Below are 26,348 nucleotides of genomic sequence, written 5' to 3' on the forward strand. Positions count from 1 at the left end.
TAATCAAAGAATCTTTCCTATTTTTTTTAAGACTTTAAGTAATCTCTACACCCAACAGAGTTCAAACTTACAACACTGAGATCAAGAGTCACTCGCTCCACGAACCGAGCCGGCCAGGCACCCCTAAGAATATTTTGCTTGGTAAACAGTCCAAGAAGACCAAACTAAACACCAGATCCGAGTATTTCAGCTATTAAAAATGAGGGAACTAAGGTGAAGATGTTGGGGGGAGGTGGAGGTGGGAGTTAAGATCCCAAAAACTGATATATGTTTATTTTACTTTCAAGCCACTATTATTTTATGTAATCTTATTTAATAAGATAATCTTATTTAAATATTTAGGGAAGCACATGCCATATTTGAGAATCTGGCAATTAGGAAGATACGTTTTTGGCAATACAAAACATTGTCCTACTTTGAAATCACCTTGGAACTGTTAAGTAACTTTCATATATTTAGATTATTTAACATTTGCTGAATTCACTGAATCCGTGTTTCAACAACCCAGGTAACACCAAATAGAGGGTTGAGGCTTTGTTGTTGTAGTCTTGTTTTTTGTACATTTCTATTCTAATCAAAATTACATTGGTTTATACATGTAAGATTTCCCCACCTCCCAACTGTTCTTGGAAGTTCAGAGTATATTTATCGTACGTGTAATGCTTTAGGCTGGCGTTTTATTATTTTCTTCTATATTATTATCCGCTCATAGAACAAAAGTGGGTAATTCTTGAAGTCTGTCTTTGAAAACTCTAAGGTGTGTTTGGCTTATTGTATGTTTTCACTGGCCACATGATTAACTGTTGCTAAATGAGGAGCCGTGTTTTCATGCTCTCCATGCAAGAATACTAAATAGAAAAAAAAAAAGAAACGTAATGTTTTATTCATTACTAATTTTTAGGAACCAGTTACGTTTTTCAGAATGAGAATCAACAGATAACACTTCAGGTTCAGCACCTTGTAAACAGGGACTCGCAGCTAATTAGGGATAAATCATTATGTTGTCATAATTGAATTGAAAATCCGTATTTCTGTAAGCCATTTCACATTTGCAAAAGTACCGCTCAAACAAAATCAATGTTTGATAAAAGACTGGGATTAGGATGAGGCGAGAGAGGCGTCGAGGGCACAAAATTTAAGGAGAAAGGACTGTGCTCTCAGGGAAGCACACGCCATTTTTGAGAGCGCCTCCTTAAATAAGATGTGCGCCCCGGGCGCCTCCCTCCACCAAGAAATGTAGAGCCGGAGGTGTTTATAGGGTCTGGATAGTCTCTCCCAGTGTCAGATGTTAAACCAGTCACTCTATCCAACCTAATAGCGGTTACAAAGAGGGAACCTGTTCAACAGAAATTGCCAAGTCAAATATTGTCCTATCAAATTCCGTTCTGACGTGGCAGGTGTTGCCTCCGGGGGGGAGCCACCCAAACCAAAACAAACACCAGCCCCTCAGCACCGGGACATGCTGGCCCCGGCTGGCATTGGGCAACTCCCCAGTTCCGAAGGTATATAGGTAAGCGGACTTTCCCTTTTAACACAGGGATGCCGGTTTAGCGACCCAACAGGTGCAGGAAACGCGTTCAGTTGAACCGCGGAAAACAGAGCTCCGCCCCCAACAATAACCACCTGTGCCTCCAGCCGCAAGCGTTCCCGGGAAAGGACGTTGCGGCCTCGCCAGTCGCCGGCTCGGAAGATGCGAGCCAAGTCCTCAAGGGGCCGGTATCCGCGCTCCACCGACCCGCAACCACAGTGAGGACTCGGCCCTGCAAGTGAAAGGGGAGGCCGTCCTCCCCGCAGACCCATAGAGCCACTGTACTGAGAAAACCCGAGCTGTTGGTACTCCGAGCAGGCAGGCATATCCGGGGACAGCCCGCATGCTCGAGGACCCCGGCGGCGGCGCTGCGCGGCGGGAAGGGGGCAGTTTCAAAGCCGAGTTGTGGAGCTCTTGCCGCGGCTGGCTCAAAATGAAGCTGCACTGCGAAGTCGAGGTAGTCAGTCGGCACTTGCCGGCTTTGGGAATGAGGAACCGGGGCAAGGGCATCCGGGCGGTGTTGAGCCTCTGTCAGCAGACGCCCGGGAGTCGGCCGCGGCCTCGGGCTGGAGGCGAGCGAGGCGGCCCGCTCCCTACCTGCCTGGTCATCTGCACCCTGAGGGACAAGCGCGGGACCCGCTATGAGGTGCGTGGACCGAACAGGCCCTGCCTCGGGAGTCAGCCCCGAGCTCTTCCCCTTCGAGCCTCGCGCGTTCCAGAGGCTGGAGCCTGTCTGTGGGTTACCAGCGCCCCATCACCACCCCCAGTCCTGGGCGTCTCCCTGTGGACCCGAAAGAGGAAAGCTTTTGAGAGCGCACCTTCTCCTTATTTTTCTTTCCCGTTCCTTTGGCTTCAAATTGACAGCGTTTCTGTTTAGCAGTACGTGGCATCCCTGCTGTCTTAAAGCCTCTGGAAATTCGGCCTGCATGAAACTAATCTTTAAATGGAATAGCAATCCACTTTGGGGGAACAGTAAAATAATTGCACTTTTGTTCAATAAATTATTTTCTCCCATGGTATATTCGCTAGCTTTTTTTTTTTTTTTTTAAGGCTTTAAGTGATGAAGGATAGTATCCAGGATCGCTAGACCAGATTAGTACAGTAGTAAAGCAGTAGTGCTTTGGGTTGCATCTTGATATTTATACTAATGTTATTGCTCACTGCATCTTTCTTTTCCTTTCCTTTTCCTTCCTTCCTTCAAATGTTTTATTTCCTAAGACTTGACTTTCTAGGACCAGGGCTTTTTCTCATCTGTCTAGCAGTAGTAAACTCTAGAAGCTGTTGAAAGTTGAAATAGAATTTCCAAAGCACAGGTTTTATAAAATCCTTTTTCCCTCATTTCACCAGGTACTATGTTATTTTGTCAGAATGACTGAAATACCCTTGTGTCTACTGTAAATAAAGTCGAGGGGGCAAGTCATCTCCCACCCTTGCATCTGACTCTTCACTGGACTTTATACAGTTTCTAGAATTATTTCCCTTAGTGTCGTATTCCACAGTGTATACTCAGAGGTTGAGGAGAGGGGGCATTACCATCTCATTCAGAGACACTTAACATTTGATATAAGCAGTTGAAAGTGTAATTTCCCCCTCTTCGTGGAATCAACTCCTATAAAATTTTCAACTTGAAAGGACTTTAGCAATTACCCAATATTCTATAGGTTAGAAAACTGTAAGGTGACAAGCAAGCTCATAGCAAGAATTGGGTCTCCCTTTTTTTTTCTTCCATTGTCTTCCCCAAACCCTTTTTCATGATCAGTTCAGGTTCTATTTTAAGTCTGTAATGATGGCCCTTAAAACTTCTGCATTAATAATTGCAGGTGGTAACCTTAATCAGAATTTTATTGTGAACAGTGAGTTGAAGACTTGATTTGGTCACTGTCCTTCCAACACTAGAAAGGAAACAGAAACCAGTGCTTACATTACAAGGTGGACTATGTAAGTGCTATAATAAAGGTAGAAGTAGAGCAGAATCAAAAAACGAAATGAATTCTGATTATAGGGGCTTGAGAAAGTTTTGTAGAAGAGGTGGTGCCACAGGGTTTGGGATATAGTAGGTGCCCAATAAACATTTCTTGGATGAATTAAAGTGGTGTTGGTACTGGGCCTTGAAGACTAGGTATTAGTGCTAAGTGTGGGAAGTACGTTGGGGATCTTTCTTATACCAACTTTTCTGCCCCATGATTCAGCTGCTGCCTATCTCACTGTGATTTGCAAATCTGTATCTTTAGCTAGTCCTCTCCCTTAACTTGCAACTTGAATCTTAGTTGGAAATCTTCACTTGGATGTGTTGTAGCATTTCAAACTCAAAATATCTAAAAGTTAATTTTCTTTGCCACCCCGAAACCTACTTTTCTGATCATGTTCTGCAACTCATTAAATATTCTGCTCTATCCAGAAACCTTAAGGTTTTTGCATCCCCATGTAATATATTTTTGAATCCTTAAAATTCTACCTCCTAGGACCCTTTCAGATTTTCATACCTCCTTCCATCCCAGCTGCAGTCTAAACCACCAGAATCCCTTGTCTGGCTAGTCTCTTAAAAGATGCATCCTCACATGTAATATATTATTGAATCCTTACAATTCTACTTCCTAGGATTCTTTCAGATTTTCATACCTCCTTCCATCCCAGCTGCAGTCGAAACCACCAGAATCCCTTGTCTGGCTAGGTCTCTTAAAAGATATCCCTATGTCTCTACCAACCTCATCCCATTCTCCCCTCTCCCAAAGTTCATTCTTACACTGTGGTTAAAGGGAACTTCCCAAATCCCAGATCTAGGATGCCTGGGTGGCCCAGTAGGTTAAGCATCCAACTCTTGATTTTGGCTCAGGGGATGATCTCATGGTTTGTGAGACCAAGCCCCACCAAGCTGATAGCACAGAGCCAGCTTGGGATTTCCCCCCACCCCTCTCTCTCAAAGTAAATAAAGATTTTTTTTTTTTTTTTAAATGTAGGTGTAACTATGTTCCCAGCTTCAAGTCACTCAGTAGATATCATTTTCAGAATAAAATCCAAAATTCTTGACATGGTCTGCAAAATTTTTCACCATGCAATCCCTGTTTGCCTTTCCTGACTCACCTGCCTCTTTTTCCTGGATCCTTCACCATACTTCTTTCACCTCCTTGGAGCTGCCAAGCCCTCTTGCCTTGAAGGCTTTGCACACATTTTTCTTTATTGGTATGCTATTCTCTCTCTCTTCTCCCACTATCTTCATTTGCCCACATCTCCTAATCCTTCAGTTCTCATCCTTAAGGTCACTTTCATATTCCTTTGCTACATAAGATCTGAGAGCAGTCTATACTTCCCTTATCTTAACATTTGTTATGCTTGTAACTACCTACTTAATAATTGTCTCTCATTAGACTGACAACTTTATAAACATAATTACTATGTTGGTCTTATTCAAAACTATTGTTTCAAGCCCCCTATCATAGTACATGGTACAGAGTGGCTTCTCAATAATACATTGTTGTTGAAGTCTAAAACAGAAACATCAGTCATTAAAAATTTTTGAGCACCTATTATGTGTCAGTCACTGTTGTAGCTCCGTGATTACAATAGTGAACAAAGGAGACATGATTCCTGCTTTCATGGCGTTTATAGTCTTGTGGGAGGTGTGTCCACCTAAGACTAATGGACTGAAGTTAAGAAGGCAAGTAACTACTATTGACAACTTCTACAGCCACAGAGTTAGAATGGGAGAAGAGGAGTATTCTCCCAAATGGGAGTCACAGGAAAGAGTTACTGGACTGATCTAACAGCAATATCTACCAGAAGCTAGATAAGAAATGTAGCTACCCAAATGCTAAAAAAGCCCACAGAAATAAAAACTAAAACTTAAAACAACAAAACATGCAGACTTAAGGAGTAAAAGCCTGGGAAAGTGACTGGCATATTCTAATTGTAATAAATATTACTGAATAACAATACCAGATTTTGTCCTTTTTTCTCATTGGTTTTAAGCAGCTAAAGGAGAACATTGAGCAATTCTTCACCAAATTTATGGATGAGGGGAAAGCTACTGTTCGGTTAAAGGAGCCTCCTGTGGATATCTGTTTAAGTAAGGTATGGTATTACAAACACGATTAAAGGGGCAACTGGGCAGCTCAGTTAAGCATCTGACTCTTGATTTCGGTTCAGTCTTGATCTCACAGTTTGTGAGTTTGAGCCCCTGATTGGGCTCTGTGCTGAAAGTGAAGAGGCTACTTGGGATTCTGTCTCCCTCTCTCTCTGTCCCTCCCCTAATTGCTCTCTATCTCTCTCTAAATAAATAAATGTAAATATGTATAAATAATAAATGAAAATAAACTTAAAAGATTGTTTAAAAAACATAGCAATTAGGTTGGTTGGCTGTATTTTCTTTAAAGAAGAGACTATTTGAGGATCCTCAATATCCCACACAACTGAATAGGGATGTACACTTGGCAGGTGTGTTTGAAGAAGCCGTGGCAGGTCTGTGGTGGAATTCAAAAACTCACCAGACACATACACAGTTTCTCTGGTATGCTGGCATGGCTCTAACAGTGTAGAGTCAGCCTGCTAAGGCGACAGGATTAGGAGGAAGGAAAATGGCTTACTTCCGTGCTCCAGATGGACCCTAAGGGTGTTCCTAGAATAGAATTCTATAAAGCCAGTGGCACACGGCTACATTTGCCAGCAAAGTCACCCATTACAGATCAAATTTGGTGTAAAAAAAAAAAAAATGCAATTAGAACCATTTGAGGGGTATTTTTTTTTTTTTTAATGTTTATTTATTTTGAGAGAGACAAACAATCTGAAGCAGGCTCTTTGCTGTCAGTGCAGAGCATGAGGTGGGGCTCGAACTCAAAACCATGAGACTGCGACCTGAGCCAGTCAGACGCACAGCTGACTAAGCCATTCAGGCCCCTCCATTCTGGGGGTATTTTATTTATTATAATTTTTAAAAATACTTAAACCATTAAAATAAAACTTTACTGTGCCCTATCCCCTTTTCCTCTCCCCACCCCCTCACAGAGAGTAGAAGCAATGTCTTATTCAGCCTTTCATTATCCTTAATCCAAAGCAAAGTGGTTTGTAAACAATAGAGTTTAATGACTATTTAAGGTATTTGTATTGAATGGAAACATTTTGTTCTACTTCCTCCTGTTCTTATAGTTTTTCATTTTCTCTTGATATTCAGCTTCTCCTACTAACTTTTCCTTCTACCTAAAAAAAGCTGAGGTCTAACCAATCAAAATAGAATAGACAAATTTCCCAAAGACAAGGTTAAATCCATTGCCTCCACATACTGCCTTTTGACCTTTGTTTTCAGTGGTTTATCAAAACTGTCTCAGAGATCACTGGTCTCCTTCCTTTTTTTCAATCACATTGCCATTATTTTGAGGTCTGTAGATTTCGACACTGATGACCACTCCCTTTATAAAACTTTCCTTTCTTGGCATCTGGCAGGACACTATCTTGGTTTACTCTTGGTTTTCTTAGCCACTCCTTTGTTTCCTATCTCTGGTATCTTTTTTTTCTATCCCCAGTTAAAGGCTTTATTCTAATCTTCTGCCTATTCTTTACCATACCTGCTTTCCATTCTCGTAATTCAGTCTTTATTTATATAAACTCCCAAATCTTTAAGCTGGTACCCTGTACCAGACCTACTTGACCCAGGTCTCCAGACTTCACTCACACTACTTCACTGTGTATATTGCTGCTGAAATAATATTTAGCTTTTCTCATGTAATTCTCCTGTTCCAAGTTCTTAAAAGATTTCCACAGCCTGATCATTCCATCCTCCTCATCATGGTATCAGGTTCATCTATACCATCTCCACACTGCATTTCTAGTCTTTTACACCTCTACAAAGCTCCCACATTCCAACTAAATAGGATCACGTACTATTCCTCAAACTTGCTGCAAGTTACCAGTCCTTCACATGTAAACTTTAGGAAACTTCTGAAATGTCCTGCAAGCATTAGATATTTCTGTTGAGAACTTAGTTCCCATACCACTTTAATAGTGATTTTTCTGTCCAGCTGGAAGCAATCTGTCTTGCTCTTGATGTTTTCCAGCACTTCTTACAGTGCCATTTGGCCCTGCTTTTGAGAGGACCATTGCTTTTCATAATTCCAAGTCTTTGTGAATGGCAGCCTTGGGTATTTTGCAGTGCACAGCACCATCTCAATCTATGTCAGAGGCACTGGAGATTTGCCTCAGTTCATGATAAACCCAAGTCTTAAGTGGAATCTTTTCATGTATTCCTGTCTTATTTTATACTCTTTTGATTCCCTTTTGAATGGTTTAAATTTAGAGTATGTCTCTCAACATATTTTTTCAAAAACTTTCAAATTGTTTTGTGTCTATATTGAAATTTATCAAAATAGTAAAAAATTTATTTTTACGGCCATTTTCAAGAAATGAGTCCATCATTTGCATGTATAACTTTATAGAATTTGTTATAGGGTAAATTAGCATGCATGTATTATCTAAAATGGAATTTATAATTGTACAACTTATTTTTATTTATTCAGGCCAATTCCAGCAGCTTAAAGAGTTTCCTGTCAGCTGTGAGACTCGCTCACAGAGGTTGTAATATTGAGGTACCACTTTCAACCTTCACACCAGTGAAGACTTCAGAATTCGAAAAATTTAAAACTAAAATGGTTATCACATCCAAAAAGGACTATCCTCTAAGCAAGAACTTCCCATATTCTCTGGAACATCTTCAGACTTCTTACTGTGGGCTTGTCCGAGTTGATATGCGTATGCTTTGCTTAAAAAACCTTAGGAAATTAGACTTGAGTCACAACCATATAAAAAAGCTTCCAGCTACAATTGGAGACCTCATCCATCTTCAAGAACTTAACTTGAGTGACAATCACTTGGAATCATTTAGTGTAGCTTTGTGTCAGTCTACACTCCAGAAGTCACTTCGGAGTTTGGATCTCAGCAAGAACAAAATTAAGGCACTCCCTGTGCAGTTTTGTCAGCTCCGAGAACTTACAGATTTAAAACTTGATGATAATGAATTGATTCGATTTCCTTTCAAGATGGGACAATTGACAAACCTGCGTTTTTTGTCAGCTGCTCGAAATAAGCTTCCATTTTTGCCTAGTGAATTTCAAAATTTATCCCTTGAGTACTTGGATCTTTTTGGAAATACTTTTGAACAACCAAAAGCCCTCCCAGTTATAATGCTGCAAACGCCATTAACTTTATTGGAATCCTCTGCACGAGCCATGTTATATAATAGGTAAGACTTTTTAATAGTCATAAAATGCAGTACCTCTGATAAGAGTCTGGTATTCTCATCATCCTCATTGTAATAGTCATAGGCTTTAACATAGTTTATACAGTGCTGTGCACAGTCTGACATCTTGCTCCAGTGGCCTTCTTGCTGCTCCTTACCTCTACTTGGAATGCCTTTCTTCCAGAAAGTTCCATAGCTCACTTTCTCACTTCATTTAGTTCTTTAACCAAGTGACACCTAGAAAGGCCTTTCCTGACCGCCCTATCTAAAGTTTTATCTCCACCCCCTTTCATTGCTTGACTTTTTGGTTATAGGATTTATTATCTGGCATTAATTTTTTTTTAATGTTTATTTTTGAGACAGACAGAGTGTGAGTGGAGGAGGGGCAGAGAGAGGGAGACACAGGATCTGAAACAGGCTGGAGGCTCTGAGTTGTCAGCACAGACAGAGCCTGACATGGGGCTCGAACCCATGAACCGTGAGATCATGACCTGAGCCAAAGTCGAGCACTTAACCGACTGAGCCACCCAGGCGCCCCTTTACTTCTTTCTATCTATCCCGTCACTTGTATTTATCAAGTGTTTTCAGCCCACTTGTTATAAAAAGGATACAGATCCAAAGCTATGAGAATAATGCCTATTATCTAGCCTTTGGTAACTTGTCTTCACTACTGGTTACAAACATAAACTTATGGTCTATTAGAAAAATATGTGGGAATTTAAATTATGTTAGATAGAAAATACAGTTCTTAACAGTATTACACTATTACCTCTTTCCTTAGGGTATAACTAGTAGCTTGAAACAGGTTAATATACACATGTGGTAGACACTTCTTAGTTTTTTAAAAAATTGTTATTTATAGAAGGAACAAACTGGTACATGTGAAAAAAAATGAATTGCCAACAAGACCAGTCCCAAATCCCTATGAAATCAAACTTTTTTATTTGATATGTATCTTTTCAGACTTTTCCTGATAGGGTTTTGAACTCCAGTTTAAATTATAGAGTAGGTTTTATTTATTTGTTGAAAAAATATGAACACCTATTATGTGCCAGCCTAGGCTAGGGACTAGAGAACAAAGAAAAGACTGGAAGACAGACAAAGTGACTTGGGGCATGGTTGAGTCAGGAGTTGGGCAGTGGGCAGGCAAAACAGTGTCTTGGAGATGAGGGTAAAAGAGTTTGACTTTTTCGGGTTTTTGAGTTTGACTTGATTTTAATAGCAAGTAAGTGATTTAAGCAAGGTGAGGTCAGCACTTGCTCAACCAGTAAAGTAAAAATACCTGAAACAATATATATTTTAAATCTGTTTCACAGTTTAAAATTCCCTTTTAAACAGTTGATGCCTAGGAGAGTATTTGGATTTATTTAAATAAATGTTTCTTCACAGATAGAACTCAGTAATTCTCCCATTGCCATTATGAGAATTGTATACTAGAGCTGTAGCTTTAAATGATCATGTTATACTGATAATACAATGTAGATTTCTTCTATTCCATGGGTTATGGTATTAGGTGACAGTGCTAAAAGATACTTTATGGAGTAGTATAGATAGTCTTAGGTTTACAATATGCCATATGGTGTTTTCCCCATTCTTAACAGTTTGGAAGAAAGAACAATATACTGAGTCACTTAATAGAGTAATCTTATTTTTCCATGGTTATAATTCAGTATCCGGTAATTCATGACCCAATACATGAAGTTCTGAATCTAGTAACATGCTAAATATTTTTTCAACTTTTTTTTTTTTTCTAATAGGATTCCATATGGCTCTCATATCATTCCTTTTCATCTTTGCCAAGATTTGGATACTGCTAAAACCTGTGTCTGTGGAAGATTCTGTCTAAGCTGTTTTATTCAGGGAACTACTACCATGAATCTACACTCTGTTGCTCACACTGTGGTCTTAGTGGATAATATGGGTGGTACTGAAGCACCTATTATCTCTTACTTCTGTTCTCTAGCCTGTTACGTAAATTCCTGTGATATGTTAAAGTAACTGGTGATAACACAAAAACAAATTCCATTTAGTTACAGATCACCTTGGGATTCATTTATGGTTTAATAGTATCAAATTAGAGAAAGGGAAGCTTTTTGTATACTTACTTGAGGGCAGGAATGTTACTCTAACATTTTCAATCATTTGACTGTAAAACCTTAATTTCATTAAAACCTATAATTTTACTGTGAAAGTAGACTTTTTTCAGTTTATTTCACTTGTGTTGATATCAGCCTAGTGTTTCCAGAATGGGTTGTAGGGCTATCTTTTAATGTTAAACAGATATTGATCCCTATCACTCTGGTCATAGAATTTTCTTACCAGTTTCCTTCTTGAATTTCAATTAAAGAAATTGACTTTCTGTATACAGAAAATATATGATGGAGGACTAATAGAGTCTAAGTTTTAGTGAAAACTTGTTTGCTGTGAAACTTTGTTTTTCAGGTGTATTATTCTACATCTGGAATTCTATATTCACCAAGCATAAAGTTGGAGTTGCTTTGGGATAAGCAGGCTTCAGCTTTTATAAGTTTTATAATGTTAATCACATAATCTTTGTTGTGACTTTTGTAACTTTTAGAGTTGGAACAGGATTTAGGGTTGGGTAGGAAGAACATAAAATTGCTTTTTACTGATTACATCCTATATTTGAGGGTTGTTCGTTTTCTGATTATTATTTTAGTTAATATTTTCAAGTTAAAAAAATATTTTTTTAATGTTTGTTTATTTTTGAGAGAGAGAGAGAGAGACAGAGCATAAGTGGGGGAGGAGCAGAGAGAGAGGGAGACACAGAATCCAAAGCAGGTCCAGGATCTGAGCTGTCAGCACAGATGCAGGGCTCGAACCCATAAACCGTGAGATTAGGACCTGAGCCGAAGTCAGATGCTTAACCGACTGAGCCACCCAGGTGCCCCAATATTTTCAAGTTTTTACTTTAAAAAGTGGTGGCGATACACCAGCTGAACTATGATCAGAATTTTAACTAGGTTAGAGGAAATATAAAATGTAGCTGCTTGAAAGAGACGTGGAAAATGGAATTAGTAGAACTCCATTCTATACATTTGCACTGCCCTTTTTCAAATCAGCCTCATAACTGGTTTCTGGGAACAAAAGAGGTGAAAGAGTAAAAGTTACTGGAGAAGACCCTCCCTAGTGTTAGCATATCATTTTTGTTCTAGGCCTGGAGTTACAGGTTGAGTCTGTGTAAGACTGTTTCTTATGGCTTTAGGTAACTATTTCCTCTGTCTTCCTAAAATATTTATTTGGAGCATCTTACTCTTTTTTGAAAATACAAGCATTGAGTAAATACTGTTTTAAATGTTACAATATTTTTAAGGAATTTTTAAAAAATGTTTACCTTTGAGAGAGAGGGGGACACAATCCAAAGCAGCTCCAGGCTCCAAGCTGTCAGCAGAGAGCCTCACACTGGGACCAAACTCATGGACCGTGAGATATGACCTGAGCCAAAGTCAGATCCTTAACTGACTGAGCTACTACCCAGGCACCCCTAAATATTAGATTTTTATTAAAGCTTTATGTATATGATCACCAAAATATGGTTTCTTCTCAGAGCAGATTCTTTGGTCCAGAGCCATAATTCTTTGGGTGACCTTAAATTTGTATTGCTTGTGGTCAATTAAATTCTTCCTGCAAAAATTTCTGTATTCTGGTTTTTGATTTTAAAAAATCATATATATAATGCAAACATGGCTTACATAAAAAGAGCTGCCATTTAGCAGAGTATTTGTCACAAGTGTTTTACATAATTTTATTTAATCCTCACAAATTACCCTAGGAGGTCAGTATCATAAACCCAGATCAGATTTTAAGTCCAGGCTTTATACTGCCTTCTAAAGTTAATTCACTTTTGCTTTTTAAAACCAAGAATTCTTTAAGTATAAGATCTTAGTTTTTTCTGAACAAAACGGCGAGGAATTACCCAGGTTATGTAACTACTTTAAAACATAGTTCTTTAAAAAATGTATTGTGACATATTTAACTTATATCTGATTTTTACATGTTCTTGAAGAAAAAGTTCCTTCAATAACAAATGGAGATGTGTCTGTGTTGGGACTAAGTGCTAGCCATCCGTTACTCCTACACCCTAGCCCTTTGTCTTTGCATCTTTACTCATCTAAAAGCCATCCCATGCAACTAACTTGGCCAACTTAAAATTCTTGTACAGAATGCAGGATTTGTCTTCTCATAACCCATACCCTTTGTCAGTTTATTTCTCCTTTTGATACTTTTTTTTTTTTTTTTTTGCTTTTCATGGGTTATAAGGTTCACTTGATTGTTTCAGCCTTCCATTCTATTTTCAGTAGTAACTGCTTGCTTCCTCATACCTCCCAATAACCAAGTTGTAACATTTGAGTACCTCCCAGAGTAGCTTCTAAAAGATTCAAAAAGCAGTCCATGCTATTATGGACTCATGGTTCTTCACTAGCTTCAGAACATTTTGCAGTTAGAAGTCAGTTTTTAACTCCTGCCTTACATTCAGGACCAGTCTAAAAACCATGCCATCCAAAAAAACCGTAATGGAAATGTTCTGTATCTTTGTTGTCCAATAGAGTAGTCACTCAGCACATGTGGCTATTGAGCACTAAATGTAGCTGCTAGTGTTAACTGAGGAACTGCTTTTTAATTTAAATATCTATATGACTAGTGGTCCTTACTGGACACTAATTTGCAAAAAGTCGGCTCTTTTTATCCCTCATCTTTGATACTCTGCCCCACTGAGTCTGCTATACACAGGCTTAATTTACCCTCCTCATTTACTTTTGAAAATCTGATTTGACTTTTCCCAGGAGCTCTTCAATCATGATTATGAATTTGCCTAACATATTTGAAATTGACCAGAAAAGGTAAAGAAGGTCTGAGTTTTTTTCCCTGATAGAGTTCCATAACCTAGTTGTAAAGTTGGATGTGGTACTCCTGTCTTTTTATATGTGTGTGTATGAGAGACACATAAACAATATTCCAATTCTTATGAAACTAAAATAAATTTGAGAAGAGGATAAATCTTAGTTCAACAAATTTGCTGTTATTTCCTTAATTTTGAATCACATTAAATATGTCATTCTATTTGTATTTCAAAAAACACAGAATATTTGAGCAAAAATATTACTGCATTTATTTTCATACAGATAACGTTGCTACAAGCGTCAACGAAACGAAGAATCCCAAAGCTTAGAACTGGATCACTTGGCCCTTTCTCTTCTTATCTCCTCCCAGTTCAAAATGCTTGCATCTTTTAATGGCCAGCATCCTCTTGGACCTGCAGTTAGGTTCGACACATTCAAGCCTCAGCACAATCTTCTTTGTGGTTTTAGCCTTCTTCCGGAAAATTGGCTTCGTCTGCCCACCATAGCCACTCTGCTTCCGATCGTAGCGCCTCTTTCCCTGGGCATACAGGGAATCCTTGCCCTTCTTATACTGGGTCACTTTGTGAGGCTGATGCTTTCCACACTTCTTACAGAAAGTCCTTCGGGTTTTCGGAACATTGACCATCTTTGCAGCAGGGCTGTCAGCACGATTCAAACTGGTAAAACATTTAAAATTACAGTGGCAGACGTTAAACATTTTGAATAAAACGTTTTAAAAATTCGGGAAAACATTACAGCATTACATGTATCACTAAGGTATAGACCCACCAAGTACTCATTTCATATAAGAATAAATTACACAGAAAAGTGCACACCTTTTGGAATGCTTAAATTATCAGAGCATGTATAGAATGAGCCTCAATAAAAATTAGCATGCAATGCAGCAGCACAGGGGGCTCAGGAGCCAGTTTCCCCGTACAAAGCGAGTTCCTCTGGAGTTTAATTTACTGTGGCTACCCCAAAAGAAAAGAAGTGGTGTCTATATAATTTTCTTTCGCAGAGAGGGCCAAAGCTAGAGCCTCCGGCTCTTCCTCGCACCGTCTTCCCCCACGTTCTAGCGCTCGGGCATTCCCGGTTCAGCGCGCGATACAGTGGCTACGGCTACGGCCCGCCTACGCTCCTTCTCCGGGAACCAAATCAGTCTGGTTTCACTTTTCCTCTCAGAAGCACAGCCACCCGTCAGAGCAGCCCTGAAGGCTGACGTGTCCTTAATATGTGCCTCCCGGCCCACTAGCCGCCATTCCTGAGACCCTTTCCAAAGGGAGAAGCCAGTTCTTTAGCTGTAGCAAACCAGGCAGCGGGTCTCGCCCTCCAGTTCCCACAAGGGCCTCGTCCATCCCGGGTTCCCAGCACTGGAGGCTCCTGCTGAGACGGTACACTACCGTCTTAGCTCACCGGCAAATTCGGCGTCCGCGATCCTCGCCTCGCCTCGCCTCGCCTCGCTCGCGCCTAACAGGAAAGGGAGGAACGAGGCGGAAGCAGGAACTGTGCGTGAGCGACAGTACTAAAGGCCAATAGGCAGCAGGCAGCGGAGGCCTGGCGCCCCGGACGCGTCCGGGAAGCTCCAACCAGGGGCCCAAGGGGCGGGACGGAGGGGTGTGGGCCGGAGGGCCGCGGCGCTCCGCGGGCCAGTCGCGGGTTGTCAGAACGGTCGCCGCCGGAGTGGGGCGAGGCTGCGTCGCTCGGTCTTGGCGGTGTAGGGCCCGTGTAAGGATGAGAGCGCAGAGGACGCAGGGCCGCTGGAGGCGCAGGTAACCAAACGGGAGTGCGGTGGGGCCGCTGCGGGGCTTCTTCCGGGACCCTTGCTGAATGGAGAGGACCGAGGCGATGCCGAGCCGCGGCTCCTAGCCGCGGGGCCGCTGCCCGAGCTGCAGCTGCCAGGCGAGGATGTGTGGAGCCCGGGCGGCGCGGGGGAGCTGAGACCCTTAGGGCCCCAGGACCCCCGGGGCCCGGGATGAGTTAGCTAGGACAGCCGCGGGGTCCAGTTCCGACTGCCTCAGGCCAAGGCGACGGCCGCCACCCGCCCGCCCCTTCTGTGCAGAAGCCGCTAGCTCCTTTTCGCGCCCGCCCGCCAGCGCTCCCGGCCCTGGAGACCATGAGGTTCCGCATCTACAAGCGGAAGGTACTGATCCTGACGCTCGTGGTGGCCGCCTGCGGCTTCGTCCTCTGGAGCAGCAATGGGCGACAAAGGAAAAACGAGGCCCTCGCCCCGCCGCTGCTGGACGCCGAGCCCGCGCGAGGTGCGGGCGGCCGGGGCGGGGACCATTCGGCTGTGTCCGTGGGCATCCGCCGGGTCTCCAACGAGTCGGCGGCTCCGCTGGTCCCCGCGGCCCCGCAGCCCGAGGCGGACAACCTGACGCTGCGGTACAGGTCCCTGGTGTACCAGCTGAACTTCGACCAGACGCTGAGGAATGTAGATAAGGCCGGCTCCTGGACCCCTCGAGAGCTGGTGCTGGTGGTCCAGGTGCATAACCGGCCCGATTACCTCAGACTGCTGCTGGACTCCCTCCGGAAAGCCCAGGGCATCGACAGCGTCCTCGTCATCTTTAGCCATGACTTCTGGTCGACAGAAATCAATCAACTGATTGCTGGGGTGGATTTCTGTCCGGTTCTGCAGGTGTTCTTTCCTTTCAGCATTCAATTGTACCCCAACGAGTTTCCAGGCAGCGACCCCAGAGATTGCCCCCGAGACCTGGAGAAGAATGCAGCTTTGAAGATGGGATGCATTAATGCTGAGTATCCCGACTCCTTTGGCCATTATAGAGAGGCCAAGTTCTCCCAAACCAAACACCATTGGTGGTGGAAGCTGCATTTTGTATGGGAAAGGGTCAAAGTTCTTCGAGACTATGCTGGCCTCATACTTTTCCTAGAGGAGGATCACTACTTAGCCCCAGACTTTTACCATGTCTTCAAAAAGATGTGGAAGTTAAAGCAGCAAGAGTGTCCTGAGTGTGATGTTCTCTCCCTGGGGACCTATACGGCCAGTCGCAGTTTCCATGGCATTGCTGACAAGGTAGACGTGAAAACTTGGAAATCCACAGAGCACAATATGGGTCTAGCCTTGACCCGGGATGCGTATCAGAAGTTGATTGAGTGCACAGACACTTTCTGTACTTACGATGATTATAACTGGGACTGGACTCTTCAATATTTAACTGTATCCTGTCTTCCAAAATTCTGGAAAGTGCTGGTTCCTCAAGTTCCTAGGATATTTCATGCTGGAGACTGTGGTATGCACCACAAGAAAACCTGTAGACCATCCACCCAGAGTGCCCAAATTGAGTCACTCTTAAATAATAACAAACAGTACTTGTTTCCAGACACTCTAACTATCAGTGAGAAGTTTGTGGCAGCCATTTCCCCACCTAGGAAAAATGGAGGGTGGGGAGATATTAGGGACCATGAACTCTGTAAAAGTTATAGAAGACTGCAGTGAAAAATCACAATTACAAAAGCAAAAGTGACAGTCTTCTATTTTTGATATTTGTCCAAACAGGATAAACAATTGAATAAAAAGGGTTTAGGAACTGGTTTCTGCTTTAATACAAAAAAACAAAAACAAAAAAACAATTCTTGTAAAAGATGTCCAAATATAGTAATCTTTTCCTTCTCTGTCTGACAAAAATTTAAACAGAAGTTTTCATTTCAGGAGTTGGGTTTTAAAGTTCAATCTGTATCAGCTAAAGGTAATCATTGTTAACTGGTAAAAGAAAAGAGAAATTTTATTTAAATTGCATCTCTTAATCTTTTTATCTGGAACTTTGTACACTTTTCCACTTTCAAAACTTATTTTAAGTACAGCAAACTTTATTTAAAATTGTCATAACAGTAAAAAGTATTACAATAGAATCATTAGAGTATTAATGGAGCAAGCCCAATTTCACTCGACACGGTTACTAGGAAGGGTTTGCTTCGCTGATTTTATAATTCAAAAGTTATGTTTGTTAAACACCCTATCAGAACAGACATTTTCAGTATTACAGATTCCTGTATTATTGTGTTAAGATTTGCCTGTGCTTTGGAACCTTCATAGAACACACTTTCTTTTGGAATGTATTTGATAAGAAAGTTGAAACACTGTTTTCACCTCAATGTAGAAATACAGTGGGTTTTTTTTTCTTTTAGTGCTGCCAAAATAAAATAACTCATTTTTGCATAAAAAAGTCCTAATCATTTTGTAGAAGAAATTTTGTTTACTCTTTACACCAAAATTCAGTAAAGGCATTCTAGAAGTTTTATAGTTTGCATTATATCTTCGTATGAACCCTTTGTACATCATACAACTGAATTTGAATTAAAGAAAACCCCACTCTTGACAATGCATTCCCTTTGGAAGAAACTGGCTTTCAAATTAGCCAAGCATAGCCAATGAACAATAAAAAGCTGCCTTGTAAGTGAAATACAGCCTAAATTGTTTTCGAGAACCAGCAATGATAGAAAGTTCAGTCATGCTACAGTGAAACATGTTCTAGTGCCGGCTTTAACTGAAATCATACTTTTTAAAAAGGCACACACAATAATAGGAAACAGGCTTAAAATTATTCTATATTTAATGTCAAAGTTTCTCTTAACAGTATATAATTGCATTCAACCAGAAATTACTCAAAGATTAATTTCTGTGTAGATATGACATTTCAACCCCAGGGAAATTATTAAATGGACAGTTTTGAAATGATTTCATCAAATTAAGTCATTATGGCGGAAAAATGTGTACGGTCATTTTAGGTGGACCAAATAGTTATCTTACTTTATGTGCTACCTTTATATTACCCTCATAGCCCAATCTGGTTCCAGATTTTAGAGGGGTTATAAGTATAAATCAGGATGAATTGCCAGGTTTTGTACTACCTTTTGGTGCTCTGATCTGACTTTCCCCAGTTCAAAGGACTAAAGAGATTAGGTAATTTCCAGGACTAAGGTAGGGCCAGACTTTTGAATTAGTATCTTTTTTTGAAACATAGATAAATCAGCTTATGGCCTTGGTGTCAGCAATTAGATCAACAAATCCTTTCTGCATTCATGCTGTATTAAAAATTTTTGTGAGAAAAAATTCGGATTTTCTCCTGGCCTCCAATAAAAATATTATTCCACAAAGCTAATAATTTAAGATACATTATCTGCTACCCTTTTTGAGATATTGCAAGAAAAACTAACTAGAAACCACTGGCTGTTTTGTTTCCATGTAATACAGCAAAGACAGTTTTCCTATGGGAACAAATTCCCAGATTTTTTATTCTAATATTAGTAAATGTAGGCTGGCTGGTTGGCTGCATCAGTTGGAGTATGTGACTCTCAATATCGGGGTTATCAATTCAAGCCCCACGGTTTGGGTGTAGGGATTACCTAAAAGCTTTTAAAAATATTCATAAATGTATTCTGTAAGACCAAGAAATGTCTTAATACTGCAATAGTAACTTCCAAAAACACCTTTTAAGAAGTTCAGTTTTCAAAAGTATCACTATATCACCTGTATTTTGTGTGTGACAGACATGAGAAGAGTAAAATACAGAGTTGAAGCAAAAATACTAAATTTCATTCAGTGTATTTGTATTGTAATTGTTTGGATCATTAATATTGGTTGGTAAACTTCTAAGAATCTCTGTTTCAAACATAAATATGTTCTATTTAGTGAAACTTATAAATGCATAGTTTTGAGATTCTATCCCACCACACACACATACTGATTAATTTCCAGTTAATTGCATTCTTGAGAATTTTTGTAACAGACACAACTTAGTGAATATTTACTTTAAAACTTTATTAAAATTATGGTAAAGAAAAGAAGCCAAAAACAAACAGAAGCAAATATATACAGGTTGTATTAAAACTATATGTTTAATAACCCTCCATTAGAAAAAGTATACATCTATCAGAGGAATCACAAAAATCACCATAATTAAGGAAACTCTGTATAAATTATACGTGCAAAAAATATGGCCAGTTTCCCCATTAGAATCAAAATTGAAAATTTTAATTTTATACTTTCTTAAGTACTTTGTTTTACAATAATAGTTAACAGAAAAATAATCTAAGTCCAAAAAACTTTACTCTTAACTTTTAAATTCTAAAATTATATAGAATTAATCCAAGTCATACAGCAAAGAATTATGAAAACTGAATGCACATTGAGTCACATGATCTTTAATAAACTGCACACTACCATCCTGCATATTGGTTTCTTTTATGTTGTCAAGACCAGGTAAATTGTGAACTGTTGTTTTGTTTAGTAATGATTGACGGTCTCCATGTAATTCTTTCTCTTCTGTTAGCACTGGTTCTTTTAAATTATCTTTTTCCTCATTTGAGTAAACGGGACTTTCTTCTTTTATAAATTCAGGTTCCATTTTTGACTCAGGTTGCTGAGACTTTCCAAATAGCATGTGAGAAACATCAAGAGACTCTTGTTGCAAGCATACAACTGAACCACAACCGTCTGTTTCTAGTACTTTAACTGCCACAGATGAATCAGAATCAGTTGTTGAGGCGGTAGGATGTTCTATATTTTCTTTTTCAGTTACAGGACTTCCTTCATTGACTTTTTCTTCCTTTTCATGAAGCTGCTCAGAGTTACTACATTCTTGCAACTAGGTCAAGAGAAACAATAAATTAAGAATTCTTTGAAACAAATAGAAAATTAAATTGTAGTACTCTCTGGGTATAGATTTTTTTTTTAATTGTGAGGGAACAACCCTTGCAGAACTGCGGATTTCCAGGCTTCCCCCTCAAAGTCATCTTCCGAATGCTGCCAGTTATTTTTTAATAATGCAGACAATGCAAACCTGGCATTAATTCTTGATTAATTCCTTCCAGTGACTCCTCATCTCCTTCAAGATAAAATAATCCTGGCCTGCCAACCCTTTAGTAGTCTTTCTAATAAGGTCATTCTTGAATTTCTTGAGTTTTCTTGAATTTCTGTGATTCTTTAGATCCACTCCCTCCCCACATTCATATATAAATTAACTGTGCTAGTTACTAAATTATCTGTGTCCAATATTGAAGACTAAAAATAACCAAACTAGGAGTACGTGGGTGGCTCAGTGGGTTAAACGTGGGCTCAGGTCATGATTCCACAGCCTAGAGTCATGGGATAAAGCCACACATCAGGCTCCACCCTGAGCAGACGGCCTGCTTAAGATTGTCTCTCCCAGGACAGCTGGGTGGCTCAGTCGGTTGAGCATCCAACTCTTGATTTGGGCTTAGGTCATGATCTCACAGTTCGTGAGATCAAGCCTCGCATTGGGCTCTACACAGTGTGGTGCCTGCTTGGGATTCCGGCTCTTCCTCTCTCTCTCTGCCCCTCCCCCAACTGTGCAGGCATGTGCATGCAATCTCTCTCAAAATAAATAAACTTAAAAAAAAAAAAAAGATGCTTTCTCCCTTGCCCCTCTCCCCCATGCTCGCTCTCTCCCTTTCTAAAATATAATTAATTAACTAATTAATTTTACAAAATAACCAAACTTATGGTTCAACTAGAAATAACGAACAAACAATGACACAGCTCCTTCCCACGGTTTGAGAGTCAAAAAGGCTTGTTTGTCCCTGGACTGGTACTCAAACTTCCTAAATGTTAGTCTCACTCTATTCCTCAATGGAGAGTTACTTTGGGATGAAATGAGATCTGTGTGAAAATAAATCACAAAGTGCATGGCACACAGTAAAATACATACAAAGAGGTCTTTACTCCTAAGTCTTCCCAGATACTATGTACATTTGATTTAAAGTTATGACATCAAGAAATCAAAAATTAAGATATTGGTCAGGCTTTAACCTGGTCCTAAATCAGTACTCTACAAAGGCCACCAAATCCTTACCTTTGCGTGAATCTGAATCTTACTATCAGTAACCTGAAGAACTTCAATTAATGGTGGGGTTAAGGACATTGTCTGTTTAAATGGAGAGCTCAGGACCTCTTCAAGTACCTCATTAACATTTTCTTCATTGACAAACAGCTTTTCCTAAAATAAGAGAAAAAAAATTCTGCCTCATAAGTTATTCTTGACACATTTGATCTAAGAACAGCTCGTAAAAGTTCTTAACACAGTTCAGGATTATACTTTTAAATGTTTAATGTTACTCCTATGCTGTTTTGGCAGAAGAAAACAGTATTGAGTAGTTAAGAGTAGCAAGAGTATATACATATAACGGCAAAGGCGCTAAAAGAAAAGTCTTTAAAAAATCCTAGTTCCTTTTCTAAGTCTCTGTTAACAATCTGAGATAATCTTACTTATAAATGATATTTTTATTTCTTTTTTCTCAATATTGTATAAGAATAACATCACCACTAGGTCTATAAATGCAGTCACAGCTATAAAATGTAATTTAATTTTAGAATACTTCCTAATGAGTCAGCTAAGAAAAATACATGACAGGATTTATTCAAATTTTGTGTGACCAGTTTGTGTTTTAATTCTTGGCCAGGTAACAGCCAAATATAATATTTTACTTGAGAAGTATATTCTAATTTTACACATTGAGATAATCCAGTGTGACACTAGCATATAGCTATTTATAAGAATGAAACAGATTTCGAGAGACATAGGAAAGATTTCCAAACTACTGTTAGGAAATGCATAAATCACTTTTAGCAGACTCTCAAACACAAAGCAGTTTGTGCATATTCATGTGAAATGAATATAGGTATATAGTTAGGGTGTTGAAGGGATAACCATATTTAAAATTCATAAAATCAGTTTATTGTTGCCTGAAATAAAATACTTACATAAAAACAAATTTCCAAATAAACACAGTTCATTATTTGGTCCAAATAGGAGCGCAAAATCAGAAAGAGACAAGTTTCAAGTTCCCTTATTTTATACAGTATCTACATTTGTGAATGCCTACCAAAGTGAACCTTGGGTACAGAAAAATCTTACCCAAAAATTTGGAGTAATTTCATTCCTATTATTTTAAGTTCCAGAATAACTGATGATAGAAACATTCCCCAATTAAAAGCATTTCTAAGGTTCCTGTCTCTGGAAAAACACATTAATTGCACAAAAATACACCAAATACTTTAGTCTTTACTAAACCCAAGGAAAAGTAATATTTATAATGGAAATGGTTATGATTAAAATATAGAGGATTTGCATAAGCTTGCCTTATTCTAATGGCTGATTTTACTCTAATAAAAGATATTCAATTTAGTGGTCCTATATCTCTAGGAAAATTTCCAGTGGATATTTAAGGCTTTTATAAATAATATTGTACTTATGTGTAAAGTAACAATTCTGACCTTCACCATCACAATCCAGTCTCTTTATAATTATTTCCATATAATGCATATAACATAATCATTATATATTCTATGTCTACCCACCTATTACTCTTGTGATTTTAAAATAATTTCACTTTAATACTTAGAGCCTAGTCCAGTGAAGTGTAAAGAAGAATAATTGAGTATTATGGTTCCATCAGCCTTAGCAAATGTGATGACTAATGAAGTAATTATAAATCTATTTGAGGCATCAAAGATGTAACACACAGTTGTACTAATCCCATTTTGGTCTAATTTCCTTGCTAAAATAATGTTAGCTTTCTAGAAAATTAGTTTATAATATATTCTTTAGTATTCTCTCAACTGCTTATCCATAAAGCCTTCTTCCCAGTTTTAAGTTATTTTTACATTTATTAAAACAATTACAGGGGCACCTGGCTGGCTCATTCAGAAGGGCATACGACTCATGATCTCAGATTGTGAGTTCAAGGCCCACGTTAGGTGTAGAGATTACTTAAATAAACTTTAAAAATAAGTAAAGAAATAAAACAATTACAGGAAACAACTGCCCTTTCCTAAATGTCCCCCTTCTGATGATATAAACAGATAGTCAATTTCATATTATATTCTCACAAAGTATTTTACCTAGTCCTGGCTTATTTACTATTTTGGGATGGTTTCAAATTAACCACTTCTCCCAGAAGATGCCCCTCATAAAATATAACTTATTAGCAAATATCTAGGAAAATAACAGGAAGAAGTGAAAATTTCTGGCAAGTTAAAGCCCAAGACCAGCAAGTTAATTTTCAATATATACTCTGCAACAAGTTTTATTTCTGGGAATTAGTACTTTGGTACTATTAATTTTTAAAAAAAAACTGTAAAATTTGAAGTTCTAAGGAACTTTTTAAACTCATAAATTAACAACTGGTGGTTTGCATTGAGGTATTCATCTGTTACATGTAATTTTTTTTTAGCTTTTAACAAATTCAAGGGTTAGAATCTGAAATTCAAGAACCTCAATAACCTTGAAAGTGTAGTAGCAACTACAATAGAACATACTATTCATGAAAACTGTTTCCTGAGTAAACTAGATAATGCTCAGCCCCAAGTTCTAGAGTACCCGCCCATAAGAGGTGTAGTTGATCTTGATGTTCAGTTTAACAATATTCAGTTAATTCTTCAACAAGGGTGGCGGGGTGGGGGTGTTGGGGCGCCCCCCATCCCACGGTTGAAAACTCCACCTACAACTTTTGACTGCCCTAATGCTTAACTACTAATAGCCTACTGCAGATTGGAAGCCTTACTGATAACATAAACAGTCCATTAACACATATTTTGCATTTATACTATGTCCTTATAATGTAAACTAGAGAAAACAAAATGTTATTAATAAAATCATAAAAGAAAATACATTTAGGGGCACCTGGCTGGCTCAGTCAATGGAGCCTGATGTTGATCTCTGGTGGTGATTTCGAGCCCCAGGTGGGGTATAGAGATCACTTGAAAATAAAATCTTAACAAAATACACTTAAAGCTTTTCAAAAAAGATCTGCTTGTAAGTGGATCCAGGCAGTTCCAACTTCTGTTGTTCAAGGGCCAGTTTTAATAGTAAATTTTAAAAGTGGGATGGAATATTTCAAATATTAAGAATCTAGAAAGAACTGTTACCTCCAAAGAATCTTTGTTTAAACCATAATACCACTCTCTCCAATGTCCATGGCATTCTGGAGATTTGGCCAGTTCTATCACTGCATTGTTTGAAGAAATACTAACCACAGGTTCTTTGGTATTCAATTTATTCTCTGGAGCGAATTGCAAAAAGAAAGAATAATAAACTAAGTCTTGGGTGGAGAAGCACAATTTGTACCGGAAGGGGCTCACATCCCCTTGAAGGCTTTGCGGTTGGATCCGAGGCACTTGAATTAGCAGAGTCAGGGATTCTTCATCCTGATTACACTGCAAAGGAGGACACAATGGTTCCCTGCTGCCCGTCCCGGGACGACCCATGGCTCGATCAGATGGAACACCTTCCCCGATCACGCGCGTCTCAACACTGAGATCTCCCCGCGCACTCCCTCTTCCTGCAGAAGACCCCCTGTCAAGGTCCCCAGATGAAGTACAAGGGGAGCCTCCTCCACCGTCCCCAGGTGAGCTCCCTGCTACGGAAGGCGGCTCCTCCTCGATGCCCGTTGTCCACACAGCTTGCCCGTCCAAGTCCCGCTCCTCGCGCTGGGAGACAAGCTCCTCCCCAGCGGCGGCCGGACTAGTGCTCTGTAAATCCGCAGCGCCAGGGAGCCTGGGTTCCGGGCCGCCAATCCCGGCACAACCCCCTGCCGGGCCCACCTCCCCCTCGCGAGCGGAAGGGCACGCCGCGCCGTCAGTTCCGGGTGTGTAGACGGGGTCTTCCGGCTCCGCCGTGGGTTTCTGGCGCGCTGGGGGTAGTGCCACGGGAAGCGTGACCACCAGCTGTCGCCGGGCCTTGTTGAACTGGGCCTTGCCGCGGCTGTCGTCCACCGGGTACGGGAGCGAGAGCCGCAGCCGGTAGTCGGGCTTCCTTGAATCAAGGCACAGCCGCTTTCCCGTCACCTCCAGCGCCGCCTGCTCGGCCGAGCGCAACAGCGGCAGCTCGATGGTGACCACCAGCTCCCGGGGCACCGGACTGGGGGCCGAATCCCGGGAACAGCGGTAATCCTGGAGGTCCACGTGGTGGCGCTGCACCACGCTGTAGCGAGGTTCTGTGGGGGCGGGCTGCAGGACCGCCTCCGGAGGGGAGGGCACCTGGGTCTGGGGGACCACAGAGTTCCCGGCCACCGCCGGGCACCGGTAGGGGTAGGGGAAATCGGGGAGAGGGCTCTCCGGCTCCCCTTCGGGCCGGGCCGGGCCACCCCCGGGCAGGGGTGTGCGCAGGACGGCGGCCTCCGGAGTCCCCTTGTACCTGATCTTCAGAGTCTTGGCATTCCTGCGGTCTAACTTCACGCCGAACTGCTTCTCGATGGCCTCCAGGGCCGTGGTGTCCAGCATCTGGCGGAAGCTCTCGTGGCGCCGTGCTAGCGTGAGCGCGTTTGGGTGGAAGACTACGTCGTAGACAGTGTAGCGGGTGCCTCGGCCCCCCGCGTACTCGCGGCCGGGAGCCAGGCTGTAGGGCAGGGACCACTGGCTGCCGGTCGCCGCGCCCCCAGGGCCGGGTTGGCCGCTGGGCGCGCCCACCAGTGCGTTGCTGCACACGTTCACGAAGCAGCGCTGCGCCCCGTCGAGGCTAGTGCGCAGCACGTGGCCAGGTTGCGGGTGTACGAACCGCACATCCACTCCACGTTCACGCTCTAGCGCGGTGATTTCCTCCTCGTAGCGCCGCCGGTTCTCGGGGTCTGTGAGCTCTTCTGCGTACTCGGAGAACATTCGCCGGAACTCCGGGTCCTGGAAGGCGGAGGTGAGCCGCTGGACCTCTTCTCCGCTCAGGTCCAAGTCCTCCAGCGACGAAGAGGTTCCCGCCTTGGCCAT

At 40.9% G+C, this 26,348-nt stretch overlaps 4 protein-coding genes across 7 annotated transcripts; 2 read left to right on the forward strand and 2 right to left on the reverse strand.

Annotated features, from left to right (window-relative positions):
* The first annotated feature begins 1,518 nt into the window (after nt 1–1,518).
* LRR1 (leucine rich repeat protein 1) lies at nt 1,519–10,944 on the forward strand. 2 transcript variants are annotated; one of them, XM_040477061.1, is made up of 4 exons: nt 1,524–2,174; nt 5,498–5,596; nt 8,032–8,753; nt 10,508–10,944. In XM_040477061.1, exons 1-4 carry the CDS (start codon nt 1,872–1,874, stop codon nt 10,746–10,748), a joined length of 1,365 nt encoding a protein of 454 aa, XP_040332995.1. In that variant the 5' UTR covers nt 1,524–1,871; the 3' UTR covers nt 10,749–10,944. The 2 variants fall into 2 exon arrangements, with proteins under 2 accessions (XP_040332996.1, XP_040332995.1); XM_040477062.1 differs by lacking the exon at nt 5,498–5,596 and having other exon boundaries at nt 1,519–2,174.
* A 2,913-nt stretch (nt 10,945–13,857) lies between these two features.
* Nucleotides 13,858–15,130, reverse strand: RPL36AL (ribosomal protein L36a like). Its single transcript, XM_040477071.1, has 2 exons — nt 15,029–15,130; nt 13,858–14,289 (listed from the first exon to the last, which is right to left on the reverse strand). Exon 2 carries the CDS (start codon nt 14,256–14,258, stop codon nt 13,938–13,940), a length of 321 nt encoding a protein of 106 aa, XP_040333005.1. The 5' UTR covers nt 14,259–14,289; nt 15,029–15,130; the 3' UTR covers nt 13,858–13,937.
* An 82-nt stretch (nt 15,131–15,212) lies between these two features.
* On the forward strand, nt 15,213–17,947 carry MGAT2 (alpha-1,6-mannosyl-glycoprotein 2-beta-N-acetylglucosaminyltransferase). Its single transcript, XM_040477070.1, has 2 exons — nt 15,213–15,384; nt 15,675–17,947. Exon 2 carries the CDS (start codon nt 15,729–15,731, stop codon nt 17,067–17,069), a length of 1,341 nt encoding a protein of 446 aa, XP_040333004.1. The 5' UTR covers nt 15,213–15,384; nt 15,675–15,728; the 3' UTR covers nt 17,070–17,947.
* A 1,423-nt stretch (nt 17,948–19,370) lies between these two features.
* DNAAF2 (dynein axonemal assembly factor 2) lies at nt 19,371–26,348 on the reverse strand. 3 transcript variants are annotated; one of them, XM_040477063.1, is made up of 3 exons: nt 24,519–26,348; nt 21,445–21,588; nt 19,371–20,217 (listed from the first exon to the last, which is right to left on the reverse strand). In XM_040477063.1, the coding sequence occupies exons 1-3, from the start codon at nt 26,346–26,348 to the stop codon at nt 19,714–19,716; spliced, it is 2,478 nt and encodes an 825-aa protein (XP_040332997.1). In that variant the 3' UTR covers nt 19,371–19,713. The 3 variants fall into 3 exon arrangements, with proteins under 3 accessions (XP_040332997.1, XP_040332999.1, XP_040332998.1); XM_040477065.1 differs by having other exon boundaries at nt 25,786–25,886; XM_040477064.1 differs by having other exon boundaries at nt 24,624–25,770.

This window comes from Herpailurus yagouaroundi, unplaced genomic scaffold (genome assembly GCF_014898765.1).
Source record: "Herpailurus yagouaroundi ecotype Mexico unplaced genomic scaffold, PumYag 141, whole genome shotgun sequence".
Classification (NCBI taxonomy): domain Eukaryota; kingdom Metazoa; phylum Chordata; class Mammalia; order Carnivora; family Felidae; genus Herpailurus; species Herpailurus yagouaroundi.

Bases quoted from the DNA above. Each gene is read 5' to 3' on its own strand.
- LRR1 (XM_040477061.1), top strand. From the start codon at position 1,872: ATGCTCGAGGACCCCGGCGGCGGCGCTGCGCGGCGGGAAGGGGGCAGT. The intron at 2,175-5,497 runs GTGCGTGGACCG...GGTTTTAAGCAG, and splicing joins AGCGCGGGACCCGCTATGAG to CTAAAGGAGAACATTGAGCA. The intron at 8,754-10,507 runs GTAAGACTTTTT...TTTTTCTAATAG, and splicing joins CGAGCCATGTTATATAATAG to GATTCCATATGGCTCTCATA.
- RPL36AL (XM_040477071.1), bottom strand. From the start codon at position 14,258: ATGGTCAATGTTCCGAAAACCCGAAGGACTTTCTGTAAGAAGTGTGGA.
- MGAT2 (XM_040477070.1), top strand. From the start codon at position 15,729: ATGAGGTTCCGCATCTACAAGCGGAAGGTACTGATCCTGACGCTCGTG.
- DNAAF2 (XM_040477063.1), bottom strand. From the start codon at position 26,348: ATGGCCAAGGCGGGAACCTCTTCGTCGCTGGAGGACTTGGACCTGAGC. The intron at 21,589-24,518 runs GTAACAGTTCTT...CTCTTATTTTAG, and splicing joins TAAACAAAGATTCTTTGGAG to GAAAAGCTGTTTGTCAATGA. The intron at 20,218-21,444 runs GTAAGGATTTGG...CTCTTGACCTAG, and splicing joins AGATTCAGATTCACGCAAAG to TTGCAAGAATGTAGTAACTC.